At 28.9% G+C, this 16,494-nt stretch overlaps 3 protein-coding genes across 6 annotated transcripts in view; 1 reads left to right on the top strand and 2 right to left on the bottom strand.

The window, feature by feature from the left end:
* Positions 1-16,494, bottom strand: part of Timp (Tissue inhibitor of metalloproteases) — a 163,389-nt gene that overhangs the window by 54,854 nt on the left and 92,041 nt on the right. The gene's annotated exons all lie outside the window — the stretch shown is intronic.
* Positions 387-2,129, bottom strand: LOC105150870 (uncharacterized). The gene is made up of 2 exons (XM_011064229.2): positions 1,009-2,129; positions 387-473 (listed from the first exon to the last, which is right to left on the bottom strand). The coding sequence occupies exon 1, from the start codon at positions 2,043-2,045 to the stop codon at positions 1,032-1,034; it is 1,014 nt and encodes a 337-aa protein (XP_011062531.1). The 5' UTR covers positions 2,046-2,129; the 3' UTR covers positions 387-473; positions 1,009-1,031.
* LOC105150871 (uncharacterized) overlaps positions 4,767-16,494 on the top strand; it is a 33,795-nt gene continuing 22,067 nt past the window's right edge. Inside the window, exons 1-4 of one of the 2 annotated variants that reach the window (XM_087412834.1) lie at positions 4,767-6,415; positions 8,172-8,761; positions 9,472-9,667; positions 11,864-12,028. In XM_087412834.1, the coding sequence (XP_087268960.1) occupies positions 8,411-8,761; positions 9,472-9,667; positions 11,864-12,028 (712 nt within the window). In that variant the 5' untranslated portion in view covers positions 4,767-6,415; positions 8,172-8,410. Of the gene's footprint in view, positions 8,762-9,471; positions 9,668-11,863; positions 12,029-16,494 lie in introns of both variants that reach the window. The other variant, XM_011064230.2, reaches the window with a different exon arrangement.

Genomic DNA, 16,494 nt, shown 5'->3' with positions numbered 1-16,494 from the left:
AATTCCTGAATAGTTAAAAAGAGTTACGTACAAAGATAAACTTGAATGTTATTAGCATTAATCAATTTTTATTTTTATATACGAGTCTAAAGGAATGAATACACATGTTAGCTAATAATTTCTACAAAAATAAAAAAGATAAAATAGTGTACGCATAAAGAAAACAAAAACATTGATTAATATTTAAATCGTGTACTACATATTTTATAATTATTATCATCACACATACATATTAAAGATAGATAAACAAATCACATGACATAGAATTTAAAATAACGACTTGTCGAGATCTGTATTGAGAGAACAATTCCGATACATCCCGGCGCGACCGAGTTCGGCGCTGAAAGAATGGTTCTGGGGATAATAAAACGTCGGCACTGTGTGAATTGTCGGTGCGTACCAGCCATAATCCATAGAAGTTCTCCAGTAACAAGGATGAGAAGGATTCTCTTGACCGTAACCTTTAAAAATTTCTGAAAAATATCAAAAATCGTTAATGATTAATAAATAATAGACAGTACATCATTTTCCATAATATTTATGCATGCATATTCGAAAAAGAACATTTTATCAAATAAAATGTTCAATACAAATAAGCAAAGAAGGCCACATTCGGTCATGTTCAAAGTGCGTCTTGGTGCCTTATAAAATTTTTTTATGAATGTTACAATTTTCATTTCAAATAAACTACGCACCGATTAGAGTATTAGATCCGCCTTGATCCAATGTGGCTTTTTTCACTTATTTTTTTATTATGTGTTGAATTTCTCAGTTAATTTAATATTATTATTAATTAAAATAAAATACATTTAAATTATTATCCCTGTAGATTTTTATAATTAAGAGTCATAATCATGTTGATATATATTCGGGCTTAAATCTTTTTATAGATTTTTGAAAATAAAAATACTGTTTTTTTTTGTGTGTATATCACTGTTATGTAATATAATATAATATTTTCAGTTTTCTCGGACCATATATTTATGAATACAAAAACATCTCGCTTACAAGCTCTAACCGGTTCCTGGAATCTATGAATCAATCTCTGTACAGTCGTATGGTATCTGATAAGCTACGCTATTGCACTGATATTGACCGTGAACTTTTCCAAAGTCGTCCACTAACGAGCCGCGTACTTTGAAGCCAGGATCCACAGTTACGTTTCTCATTCGCACGAATGCTGCCATGTCCACATAACGGAGGTCGTTGTTGTTCAAGAAAAGAAACAGTAAATTATCTAGACCCTGAAAGGTGTCGGACTTCAACACTGTCAACTGATTGCCGTTCAGCCAGAGCGAGTTCAGTGACTTCATGTACCGAAAGACATTGGCAGGAATTGTTCTCAGTCGATTCCTACCTAAGTCAAGCTCGTTTATCTCGCTGAGACCGCGGAACACATCGGGGTGCAAAGTCGAGATCTTGTTGCGCGACAGATAGAGAAGGTCTATATGAGATAGCCCATTGAACGTGCCGATCGGTATCTCCGGTATGTCATTCGAATCCAGGACCAGCGTTTCGAGTTGTCTGAGTCCCTTGAACATGTTCCTCCTCAATGTAAGCCGGTTGTTGGTGATGTAGAGCTCGTGCAACTCCGAGAGACCCTTCCACACGCCAGGTCGCAAGTCCGAGATGTTGTTGTAATCCAGCAGCAGAGTCTCCAGATTATACAAACTTACGAAAGCACCATCTTCTACGTTGATGATCGTATTATTTTTCAGGTCTAAATAGGTGAGCTGATCGAGAGCGTCGAAGTAATGCCGGTTGATACTTGATAGCCGATTATCGCGGACATAGAGAGCGGACGAGTTGCTGACCTCGATGAAGGCGTTCCTGGTGATGTTAACGATCCCGAGATTCTCCAGATGTAATTCGATATCCTCAATCGTCTGAACAGCGTTGACGTCCTCGAAAGCGACGCTGTGAAGAAAACTGCTGTTCTCCAAACAGACATACAGGTGGTTGTAAACCTGACAGTCGGCGTCCTCCGTGAAAACATCCGCAACGTTACCCAATAAGAGGAGATAAATGAGAAGAAGGAAGCACATGGTGTGCTCGGAGGCTGATTGTGCACTAACTTCGTACGCGTCAAAGTTTCTTCGCGTACACAAGATATTTGCGAGATATTATTACGCGCGAATATATACATATATATCAGTGATAAGTTATTACACGCATATCTACTACGACATTATATCGTGTTATCTTGGACTTCATAATTAATTTATAAATTATAGGAGCCCCACAAATCGATGGATAATATTATCTTTTAATAGTTCTCGTTTTTCATTTTGCTTTGATAAAACATTTCGTATTTGTTAGAGACGGTCCGCAAGTCTTCGTTAAAATTTTGTGTCGAATTGTTAATATATTGAAATATTAATTTAATACAATATGATTAAACATAATGTAATTGTTATTTAAAAATTTTAAATTAATATTCAATATTTTTTAGTGTTGAAATAACACAATTTATGAATAAATAAATAAATAACATAAAAATAATATCTTTTAAAAGATAAATTCTAAAATAAATGAATGAAATGTGTTAATTTAATATATAATTATAAAATGTTAAATTTATTGAGACACGTCAAGTTAACATGGTATAAATTATGTCTAGTATTAATTTTTATAAAAAAATATGATTAAATTGTATCAGTTTTACATTTTTGTGTTAATTTTTTACATAATATTTGTGTTATTTCCTAATACATTCATCTTATATTAAATTAACACAAAAATTTGATTAGACTGTTTAGGATATGTGAAAATTTAACATTTTTCAACTGTGCCAATTAATTTCCGGCTAACAATAAGCAAGCTTTACTACATGAATAAAATTTAAATGGCTTTTTGAAATTAAATATGATCAATAACATAATATGTACATAAATATTTCTCGTATTATTTAAACCAGTATGTCCTTTAATTGTAACTGCAGGTACGAGAATATGTTGAATCTATTGTGCACATGTATATGCATTCGTGTATATGCATAAAATCATATTTTAATAACTAAAAATAATAATAAACTTAAAATAACATTTTTATAAAATAATAAGATAATTTGCCGCACTATAATAAGTTCAATAATGAATCAAATCAAAAAAGTCAAATACGATTTAAATTTTGATATAATATTTTTAAATAAATTTATATGTAAATTTTAAATATATCTTTTAGTTATTTAAATTGTATGTCGATTATTCGTGGATCGAAAAAACATTCATAAAACCTAAACCTAAAATATATCATCAATTTAATTAAATAAAATAATAAAAGTAAAAACCATATTGCACAATCATTCCAGCAAAAATGTTTCTCCAAAAAATTCTCGGTGTTATATAAATTAATGATTAGAAATCATTTATTTTCTACACTTTGCAAGTAGACGATATGATTGCATACCGGAAAACTATGAGGAATTATCAGTGACGAATAACAAGACTATATCAGGATCTCACACTTTATACAACATGCGGCGATAAAAAATTGAGGCGCCGCTCGGTCCACATATATTATACGATTCGCGACGAGTTACTTGTAAAGGGAATTTCATTGGGAAATATATAAAAATGCTTGTGGGCAGATAAGATTCAACGAGTGCAGTGATCGGCTTCGCCAGCTTATTAATAGCTGAATATTATCATGCTATAGCTACTTGCGACTTCTGAACCAGAATATACAGTTAAGCAACGTATTATCTTTTTGTATCTGCAACTAACTTTATCCATTATTTATATTAAAAAATAATCTTGCCTTTGGCAACTCAGCTTGTTTCTCATACATTTATTTAATGAAATTTTAATGAAATTATTTTTTATATTACATGACACATTGCCGTGTTTTAATGTAATTCATTCATGATATTTATGCGCAGCTTTTTTATTCTTTTATTATATTTATATAGATAACATAGGAAACTTTAAAAATGTACCCGTGAGATATCTAAAAAGCATGAAAAAAATATCAGATTTACGTAGCAGTGTAATTGAAAAAAGAGCCAGCGGGGCATCATATTACGCAGTTGAATTTGCAATATTGAGTTTGAAAGCGGTAATACGTAAATCGCATTGAATTACGTCCGAGAAAAACGAAATTCAGTTGTTTCTACACATTTGTATAGTAAATGTTTTTTCAATTATCTTATTTTGTTAGAGAATTTAACTCGAGATGAAATATCATACAACAAATATCAGTATCTAGTATATTCCAAACAACTCACTTGGATATATGAATCTTGATGGAAGATTATAGGTTCGGTAAACATCTTTTGTACGTGGACCAAGCGCGCACAATTTGTCGTCCTCGTAATCCGAAAGCTTTTCGTCAGCACAAGAGCACGGTATACCGACCATTTTTTATTTATGTTAACTTAATATCGTGCAATTTAATTTATTGCAAAAACACTTCAATATTAGTAACACCCTTGCGTTTGAATTCACTTCTAGAAAACAGCCATGATTACTCGGTTACTATAGAAACGACATTATTACATACGCGATCGATTAAACATAAATGTACGAAAGATATAATATACTGAGGTAAATTACAAGATTTTACTTATTTACATTTCGTAAATATTACATTTCAATTTAATCGATTTAATCATAAAATTAGCCGATGACGCAAATTGCGAATTACTGTTATATGTAATAAATTGTTAGGGTGTTATATAACAATAATTATTATCAGCTGTTGTTGTAGCTAATAAATTAAAGCAAGACAATATACGTATACTACTAATAACGCTATAATACTAATTATCCACGACATATAAATATAAAGATATATATGCAAATAATATGTATTTATATCCAATGCATTATTTAATTGTAGATGAGAATTCAACATGATAAAATAATACAATAATTTATTAATAGATCTCTCTCATTCTCTCTTTCTTTAAATTTCCACATAAATATTTCTATTTACATTATTTGTATATATAATGCAATATAATTATAAAGAGTGCTTAACTCTTGTTTAATAATTCTGATATTGGAAGTGAAAAAAATGAATTTATATAAAATTTGTATCAATTGTATTCTATAAGTTCTATGACAATTTTTTATGCGTTGTGTAATATAATTACGAAGTTCTTTACGCATTATGGCCTCTCACATGCACCCAAGTTTCAAGTACGGAAATGGAAATTTATGCACATGTACAGAACCAGATACGGGCCCCTTCTAACAGTTTTCAGATTAGGGTCAACAGACTTACCTAAGTGAATGACTATGGCAACTGGACTGTATTTTACATTTAAACAGAGTTTGCACTATATATTGTGCTAGTTATATTATCGCATACACTGATAATAGAAATGGTTTGTCGAACCATTTGGAGGACAACAGTGGTAAAATATGGTAAACAATTGTAAGCAAGGCAGAGTGTGATAATATATAAATAATTTTCTCTCTTCGCAAAGAAAATAAATGATCTATACTCTACTAACTTTGCTTAAAATTGATTACGAACAATGTTATTTTTTAAAAAGTAAATATCAGTTAACTGTGCGATAGATTTATTTTTCTAATAATTTACTAATATATAAACATAGTATTGATAATATATAAATTTAGTATTGTCTTAAATTAATTTACACATATTGTTCATATTATATATAAAATTATAAATGTAAAGATTTTCGTTTCTTAAAAAAAAAGACAAATCGCAACTATCTGTATAATTTTTCAAATTTTTATCAAATATTGTATAATTTTTTCTTCAATAGTTTTACATACAATAAATATAAAAAATAAACATAAAAATAAACATAAAACAAGAAATCATGATTCGATGTTATATTCATGAAATAAACATTTCATATATTTGCAAAACAAAATAATATGTTTTTTTATATCAAAGAAATGTTTATCTTTCTCTCTGAAAAGCACCAAGAATGTTTAATTTATACGCTACGGTTATACATATTGTTTACGAAATGCAAATGAATGTACAGATAAAGACATGTCCATTTTTCAGTTCCACTTCCATTAACTAAGCCGAGTGACAACACGCATGTAGGTATAGACTTAATGAAACGATTATTATCACCGACACTTCCAGTTGCGGTCTGGCTACCAGAAAGGAATTACTAACTCACGATAAGATGTACGTTATATTCAAGAAATTAAAAAAAGAAACTTAAAAATAATCGCGTTTATGCATAGTTTTCCAAAATTGCAGTTTTACAAAATGTTTGCTAATATCAATTATCTTAAAATAAAATGAATGTAAAATTTTTTAACTACAAAGGATATCTGAGTTTGTTAAAGATAATTTGTATACTTATAGTGAAGTGAAAATTGCGCGTTGATAAATACAGTGCGAATTATAAACACAGTGTCACATTTTTAAACAGATATAAGCAGAGATTGCGAAAGGACTAATACAAATTAATATTTTCTTGGTATGTGGATAATCTTTTGAATACACAAATCTTATCAGTAGCAATTATATGTCTATAAATTAATTTTTAATAAATGCATAAATTTTTAATTTTAATGTTTCATTTGTCTTATACTCATTTATGACTTTAACGCAATAAAATTATTATTATTATTATTATTATATTCATTTAAATATATCCACGATAAAATAATGAGGAAAATAGAGATAAATATTATATAATTAGATATAACTAATGACGTATACGAAGAAGGTTATCATTTATCAATGCTTTTGTATCCTGCAATTAATTTCAAGGTTATTCATCAGTTTACTCAGTTGCATCTGCAGCTTGTAACAATATTTTTAATAAATATTTTTGTTATTAACCATGATCTATCAAATATATAAAGTTTCGCGTCTCATAAATTTTACAATATAGAAAAATATTGTATAATAACTCTCATTTGTATAGAAAGATTTTGATTAACACTGACAAAAAAAACACTTAAACTAGTTATTTTTATATTGCTTTATTATGTCACAGATTTGTGAAATTTACAATTGAAGGACGATTTCTAGTATTTTGAAAAGGACAATTTTTAAGTATTTTGTCATATTTGTAACGACATATATGCTGAAGAAATTTCATTGCAATAAAAGTAAAGTATATTGTTAGGATTTTCAGCCCTCAAAAAAATTGACAAATTTAATATCATAAAAGCTATAAATTTTCGCAATTTCTGAATATTTTTTAAGTTTTAATGTCTATACATATTATGTCTATATATTTATTTGTCTATAAAGCTAATATTTTGAATATACTATTTAATAATTTTGACGTCGATATTTAGCGGTCTAAAAAATAATTTAAGTTTAAATAAACAGAACTCAATAAATTATCAATGACATAATTCACAGTTCTTCCGCAATAGACAAATTTAATCATAAGTATTTCATTAATCATAGCTATAATTTAAAAAATTCTTTTAAGGGTTGGAAATCTCAATACTTAATTTTGATTGCAATAAAACTTTTTGTCACATGTCATAATTATGATTGATAAAATAGCTCTTTTTTGCAAAGCATAGCAATAAGTAAGAAACTTTTGGAACATTCCAGCAACATTGTAATTGCGTTGAATGTTGCTATAATGTTTCAATATGTTTCTTGCTTACTGTCAGGGAAATTTCTTAAAATTTGTATTTTGATATAATGAAGTAATGGAAAACAGATTTTTAATCGGCATCCAAAAAACTATAGAAAATGATTAGTCTCGTTCCATTCGATTAAAAGTCATTCTTTTTTTTTAACAGTGAAGTGTAACGCTTGATTTAACTTATCACTAAATTACGACAGATTTTTTTCAAATATGAACGTCTGAATTTCATGCACAGAATAAAAACGAAAACTTTAAAATTCTCGACAAATAAAACAATGTATCTATTCTCTAAATTCTTTGAATTGGAATTTCACTCTAAAGAATAAAAATTAAGTCAATCTTAAAAAAAGAGTGACTCAATTTTCAATCTTTAAGAGTGAGATTTCACTCTTCAGAGAGTGAGAATTATTCTAAGCCCTGTTTTCACAATTTATGATTACCTAAAGAAATGATCATCATGAATGAATATCATTGATGAGACTTTGGTAACCTTTAATCTTTAGGTAACCACATATTGTGAAAATAAACTAAGAGTTTTAGAGAGTAGTTATAATCTAAGTTGCTGTTATAAATAAACGAATAAATACAGAAGCATATCAATAAATGCCACATTTAGTATGCTCCTGCAAGCCGTTTTCATGTTACATGAGTCGAACATATGGGAAATACGACGACAAAGACAGTTGTAACTGGAGATTGATCGAACGCGCTTTATGGTACGTTATACAACGCGGGCGAAGTTCGTCGATGTGATAGTGAACGGTGCAATGCGGAAAACTTGAGAATCGGATACGGTGGTAGCGATCGGTGGAACCAACGTACATACATGAAGAACGCGTGTTTTCAACGACGATCATGAGCTACAACGTGATGCCGCTGAAAAAGCACATGGAAATTACTTACCGCGTGAAATGTGTCGCGGTAGAAAATGAACGGGTGTTCGGCGATGTCTACATCACCCAGATGCAGGATCTCGTTTATCGGACAGAAAGCTATCCATTTCCGTCGGGATGTAAAAAGCAAAAGCGGAATTTGATACAGCAGACACTGGACGGACCAAATTTCATGGAAATGAATAGCAAACGATCAACTGAAGGCGCCGGTGTCGAGAACTCGCGCTGGCAAAAGCGCTCTAAGTCGATGGGAGATGAGCCGAGCATAATTGCACGTAATTATAAGGATTATGAAGTCATCAAGCGACCTAAGGTAAAATTCGTATAATAAAACTCGAGATTTATCGATCTCCATCAAGAGAATTTTCCAGTTAATGACATAAAAAGATGAATGACAATCTGATGAAGTCTACTTGTTTCATTTAATAATGTTGACTTAAAGTATTAACGTATGAAGTCATAAAAGTTAGAATATATGTCAATTCGGAATTAATTTTCTTTAGAAATCTCCAGAGTTTTATCTGTTAGTACAATATTTGTTAAGAGAAACTCACTTACTTAAAAATCATATATTTTAATCAAATATCTTCTTTCATTTGCTCTCTACAATCTCGTTTCGTAACATAGACGGTGATATCAGATAATGCTTTAATTTATGCTCATCATAATATTTGAGATTTCTATTTATTTTGACTATTCAACAAAATTTTATATATATATATATATATATATATATATATATATATATAATTTGTATATACTAAATTTAATACTTCAACCAAATTATATTTTCCATGTTGACGCTAAATTTAAGATATACTTGTAATAAACTTAACACTGCAACTTTAATAAAAGCTAACAGAAGTAACTGAGAAGATAAAATAAAGAAGACTAAATAAAATAAACAAACTAATCTTCTTTCAGTTTTTCTGAATTTAATTATAAATTTTTATTATCATTTTATATTATAATATTCTTCTTTTTTAGAAAAAAATTCTAAACATATTGCTTAATATATTTTAGGTATACCCGCCACCCCTGCACTGTTCATCATTGCAGAAAGAAATCGTAATTACCTCGCTGGTGGATCAACTGTTGCTAGATATTTACGGAATACCGATGGGTGACAGAGGACGTTCGGAAAGCGATTCTACGGCATCATCCTTGAAAACGCGACCGCAACATCAATATCTACAGAAAACCCGTTTGCTTTTGAAAAGTAAGACAATTCGATATGAATACGTAAACGTCACAGAAAAACAGTCGCATATGAAAGCTCATATCTATCTCGACGATTGAAAGCTCCGGTAATAGGTAACGATCTATTGTTGCCAGCAATGCGTAAACAAAGTGGAATAAATGTTTCTTTACAATAAAATCAAAATAAAATTAAAACATATAATATAGTAAAAAAACAAGCTCCGTATCGTTTCTCGTATATCCTTTTAATTTAATATGAAAAATATAATTGCAGAGGTCTTGCTTGTTTACGTAGCTTTTGTAAATAATAAATGTCATTCTTTACAAAGTATCTTTTGTAAAAGAACAACAAAGATCTAATGACTTCCTCTTATGCAATCGTTGATAAATTACTTTGATAATATTTAAAAGTTCACCGAATCTTTTCATTCTGAAAACTGCAAGTCTTTCAAAACATCTCGTTATTGTGTATATTTCAGAATAAAGGAGGTAGTTTTGCCTTTTGAATTTTTATCGAAAAAGCCTGTGATTGAAAGAGCCTTCACTCGACTTATATTTACTATAAAAGGATAACAAACAGATCAGATTTCAGTTAAATTAGTTACGAGCGAACAAGTTGAATGGCTTATTGCAACGGGCTAACCTACATTTTGTAAAGGCAGAGATAATAAACTCGAAAGTGATAGATAAAATATATTTATTTGCATATACTACTATGTGCTTTTAGCACATACATGAAAAGTTTACTATGGGTTGTAAATCGTGAATAAGAGAAATATTATGAAAAGAATAAAATTTCTCTGCATTAGATAGTTACATCACTAAGTGATAGAAAAAATATCACTGCATAAATAAAGTAGAGATAACAGCTAGTGAATTAGCTAAATTTTGGAACAAATAGGTGATATGGCACTTATTCATATACATATTTTTACCAATGTCACATATTTGGCTACATAAATATGTAGGTCAGTCCATTGCAACAAGTCCTTCGGTTTTTCTTAACAATTAAGTTTCTATTACAAAATAATAATCCTTTAAATAATTCATTAGTACAAAAGAAATTATTCAATATATATGATTATTCAGCATTGGAAACGTTACTTCATAAAAGTAACGTTACCGATATTGTTACATAAAAAACAATAGTTCGTTATTTTCTTCATTCACTATAAAAAATCAAATTTAATTTTAGTTAATTTTAATTTAAAAACGTATAGTGGATTTTCTGAGATATGCAAAAAACGTTAAAATTAACACAAAAATGTAACATGTTAATTTTAACATATCTCAGAAAGTTCACTATACGTCTATAAGTTAAAATTAACATTATTTTATTTTTCACAGTGCACGTTTTTGTAAAAAATAAATTTAGTCGTGAATTATAAATTGTCTAAAGTGTGCTTATAAGAAATAAAGTACAAAACATTTTTTGATATTTAAATTTCTATTATAAAATATTTTCAGCAAATTAAAACATGCAGTCTGTTGAATATATAGTAAATAATAAAGACAATAAAGGATTGAAGTAACGATAAAGGTAATGGCTCTGAATTTGTAATCGTTACTGTAAAAATGTAACAACGTTATCGTTACTATTACAGCAAAAAAAAATAACGATCGTTACCAAACAAAGTAACAAAAATGGTAATGGCATTACAAGTAACGCGTTATTTTCTCCAACTCTGCAATTATTAACGCCAATGTAGTGCGCGATGAAAAAAGGAGAAAAAGAGCGAAATGGTTTGTGCGCATTTCTCCTTTCAGTTCTTCTCTAATAATGCCATTATTATTCTTCAGATCGTCGTCATTCGTGCAAATAATTCTTCAAAGATTTCTCGAAGCCGCACAACCTTTGGCTTTATAAATGTAATAGTTCGCAACCAGTTGCTGCGATATAATGTGTATAGCGCTTGATGCATCTGTAATATACGTTCCTTTGTGCTTTTTCGCGCTTTCAAGACTTTCTATGAATTAACCGCGTTTTAATGAGATGAAACAGTGACGAGAGAAACTAAAGCTTACGTTCTTTGTGATTGCGCGAAACAGAAACTAACGTAACAAGAGTGTTACCAGACTTCTCGTTGTTACATTTTAAATCACTGACGTTTGTTTTACCAGCATTATGTAGACATTACAGTTAATGAAAAAGTATGCAAAAAAAATTAGTGTTTAATAAAAAGAAAGTTGTTGAAAACTCTAATTTTTTACACAGGAACGGATGAACTGCAGATTCTGCTTATGACTTTACATGACCACATCATTCACACAGGAGGATTGCTTATACGACAGCTGCGCCGAAAGGATTATCTCACAGCCAAATGTGATAAACAGTGCGATATTATCACAGCCTATCTACAAGCACACAGCGCAAAAAGAAGTAAGTAAAATTCTCCACTTAAAACATTTTCGCGTTAATCTTTCATCTTTTAAAATATTTAGTCAATATGCAAAGCGCATTGCAAGCACTTAAATTTCGCAATATAGCAAATCTCATTCTATATAACTAAAAAAATAATTAAAATAATGTATTAATAATATCAATTTTTAATTTATTTGATTTATTACTATAATATCTATTATCAATAATATTCATTATTAATATGAATGAATTAATATGAAAGGAAGCATAACAAAATATTTTTATATAATTATTTTAAATTTATATGTATAAAATGTTATGTCATTGAAAAAATTATTTGCTTATTTTATTACCTTTCTTTAAGATTTTCAAACATATATAATAATGAGATTGGAAGGATGCCCAATAGTACTTAAAGGTACTACGTGCGATTAAAAATTTATAGAATAAGGCAAATGGTAGTTCTGGAAAAAAAAAGCTTATCCTTCATGCTGGAAATATCCTATGAAAACTGTTTAAAGATGTAAAAATATTGCCATAAAGCGTTTTGTATGCTTCTTGAACCGTCCTGTTCTGCAATTTTTATATTACATTCCGGAAAATATACTGAGATGTCTCATGAATATTCAATAAAATTGTAAATTAGAACGGTAAAGTGTTGATAATGGATTTCCGTCGTTCACATTACTCTACATTCTCGATTTTGATGTTTAGATATAATAAATGATTGCGCATAAAATAATTGTATATTAAAATGATAAATTTATTTAATTGAACAGGAAGAAAGATGATTACTGCAACTTTTTCATTTTTAAAAAGAATTACGTAATCTAGTGATTTCTACGTGAGTTTCACTAGAATGCAATTCCAGATCTCAAGAGATCAAAGACATTCAGATTCTTCTTCTATTAACTTTCCTCTTCAGGGTACGAAGTTCTCTTTCAGAGCAATTAATTTCAGAATTTTTTAAATGTGCGACCTTTGACCCAAATTTTAAATTTGGCTTAAGAAACATGATTAGAAATGGTATTATTTAATTTATACTACATTTTATACTCTCTATACAAACTTAGTGCTAAGTTGTAACTTATATAAATTGTAGATTTATTATTATACGCGCGTTTTATTCTATATTTTTGACATACTATTTCCTTTTATCTTATTCTTTCATCATAACATAATAAATCGTGAAAGAAATTTTTTATTGTTTCGCGCGGCTTCTACTATTATATTTATATCTCTGCAGTGGTGAACACCGTGAAATGAATGTGAGCTAGAAACGCAATATAATATACCGATCAAACCGTCGAGATAATTCTCGAGAGACCCATCTGAATGTCACGAAGAAGTCTTGGCGTCATCAAGTTACCATGGCCGCAAAGAAACGAGCTTTCGTATGCGACGATGCGGTGATCAATAATTACACTTTGCCGCGATCGCCGGAGCAAGTCACGCATGCTCCGCGTACAATACCGCGAGTTCCAACGTGGCATCATTGATAAAGTTTTGATACTGTTGCGCGTTCGGATATACGCGGTCGGATATACGCGCAACTTTCTTCATCCATCTCCGCGAATTGCCGGCGTTTAATCGGTGCGATGAACTCGAGAGACGGAGAACTTCGCGATGAAAAGTGCACGCGAAAAGAAATGACAATTATTTCAGTTGCAAAGAAGCAATTTAGACTTTTCACATATTTTGCGGCACTTGCGCTAATTTGAACAAGTAAAAAAATATCCCAAATTTAAATAAATATTTAATTGAATAGTACCAACTAAATATTTATTAAATATAAAGAGATATTTATTTGGTACAAAAAAAACATTAATTTGATTTAACAATCACTTCTTTTTAGTAAATAAATATTTATTTATTGTAAGTAAAGGTTCAATTGACAGTGTTCAAATAAATATTTATTTACATTTAGGCTATTTTTTTTTCAATGTACATGCATTTTGAGATAATTCAATTTGACAATTACCGCAAATTGTGCTTTACATACACTGAAAAAATATAGTAATTTTAATAAATATTTGTTTAAATAGTACTAATTAAATATTTACTTACAACAAATATATATTTATTTAATAAAAAAAATAATACTTAAATCACACACACAATGATTCTTGTACTAAAAAATAATAGTTAAATTATATATATATATATATATATATATATATATAATTTTTATACGAAATCAATATATGTTTACATTCAGTTAATATTTAATTAATACTGTAAATATTTAGTAAATATTTAGTTAATACTGTACAAACAAATAATTATTAAGATTTAGTACATTTTCTTTCAGTGTAGAAATGCACTAACTTTTTCTGAGTTGGTCACAGAATTGCATTTTGTCGATTAAATTGCATTTCATCGATGACAAATTTTCTTAAATCTGATAGATCATAAAAAGATATATCTTTTCTTGAATTTTCCTTTTTCTATAGATTCTTGGTTCTGGAAGAAAAGAGAAAATTTTGAGGTGCGCTTTAAGATTACATCTCACGAATTCGTATTTGACAGATCGCTCCCAACAAATATCTTTGCTACAGTTTTCTCAAATCGTTCTGCCGCTACGTCGCTTGCGATTTATTGATCTCACATATTTTTGAATGACCTATCATTTTTACACCAGATAAGATGAATTCGATATTTCGAGTCAGCGCGCGAGTGTTACCTGTGAACTTTCCGTGCCATTAACCCGGCAACACTAAAAGCTCAACCATCCTCATACGGAATAAACATGTAACGAATTATGCGGAAACTTCCTCATGATCGGAACGGTTATTATGAATCGCTTGAATCGCGTTTCCATAATGCAACGCTTTTAACGGTAGATTGCTTGCGAATATGGGCAATTGATAGCATGGCTATTCAAATAATAAGTGTTGTTTATGCTCAATATTAGTAAATGTAAATATAAAATTAAATTTTGAAAAATTAAGAAAGGCTAATGTGATATTATAATAAAAATCTAATAAAAAGAATATTGTCTCATATTACAATTTTCTATTAAAAAGAAATCTTTTCATTAAATAAAATACGGTAGTTAAAAATAATATTAAAACTGTGTAATCCTTTTAATTGTAATCTTTTACTTATAAAAATACTGTCTGTTATTTAAAAAAAAAATAGTAATAAACTTGAAATAACATGGAAATATCTTACTCTCTCATTTCGTCAGATATATTGTACTGTATACGAAATTTAGATAATATTCCCTACAAATATCTATTATTTCATTACAATGAAGAATTATAGTTTCACGTGTAGAACTATACTCGCTGAACACAAAGTAGCAATTGTTTTACTAATAAACAGAAACTTGGCATTCCATACATGTCGTACTTGATTAAATTACAATGAATCAGCGAACATGCTGTTCGTCAATATATTGTCGATTCAGGAGAGACGCATATCACAATAATTATTAGATGCGAAACAAGAAACCATGCTACAGATAACAAATATAAAATATTATTTATTATAATCCAAAGCATAAACATCGTATTTGCAATGTGAAGGAATTTATTAATAAAAGATATATCATATTTACCAACATATTCAGTTCAAGTATTTTTGATTGTTTATTTTTATTATTATTTACACTACGTTAGATAAATGTGTTTAAATTTTTTACTATAATTAAGCAATTCAGCAGATATACATATATCTAGAGCTTCGATTTCTTGTAACGGTGTTAACTATTTCAAGTGACCCACAAAGCAGTAAAATCAATGATGATGTCAATACTAAATTTGTAAATGTGTCTACATAAATTTATATTGTCTTATTCCTAACAATGTTAGGAATAATTTATTTTTTAATAAATTTACTTACAGTTCATTAACATTTTTCTATTATAATGCTTGATTTAGCATCTAATTATTAAAAATTGCTTGTCAATTTAATTTAATTTGTGACATTATTACAATAGTTTAATTGCGTTTATAAGTCCCCGGAAAATCAATTCGGCGCGCAGTTCGAATGACTACAAATATGATATATATAATTTACATTCAATTATTTAAGCATTAAAGGTCCAGCTTCGACCGTTATAGGCATTTAATTTCTAGTTCTAATTAGTTCTAATAATAATTTATTCTTCCGAAAATTCTAAATGCAGAAAATATAAATTAATACAAATAATATATTGTAAATTCTACACATAGAAACTATACAAATTATTTTTAAAATTAATTACATGTTCGATATATTCCTTCATTAATTTTATAGTAATAAGTATTGATATATTGAGTTTATGTCCCTCAATTTATTTAATGTTTTCAATTGCTACACGCGGCATTATATTATATTTTGAAAAATAATCCCTTGCAAAAATATGCGATTTTGCATATATGTGTAAACTTTTTAAAAAAGAAAAAATATATGTCAACTGCATAAAAAAAATGTTGAATATTACATTCTTTTTAATAAAAAACAGATACGAAATAAATGCAATCAGTCAAGTATTTCAT

Source organism: Acromyrmex echinatior, chromosome 13, assembly GCF_024713525.1.
Source record: "Acromyrmex echinatior isolate Ae372 chromosome 13, ASM2471352v2, whole genome shotgun sequence".
NCBI classification, from domain to species: Eukaryota; Metazoa; Arthropoda; class Insecta; order Hymenoptera; family Formicidae; genus Acromyrmex; species Acromyrmex echinatior.
This window is presented reverse-complemented; position numbering and strand designations above follow the sequence as displayed.

What these genes read in the sequence shown, in the direction of transcription:
- LOC105150870 (XM_011064229.2), bottom strand. Translation starts at nt 2,045, where the DNA reads ATGTGCTTCCTTCTTCTCATTTATCTCCTCTTATTGGGTAACGTTGCG.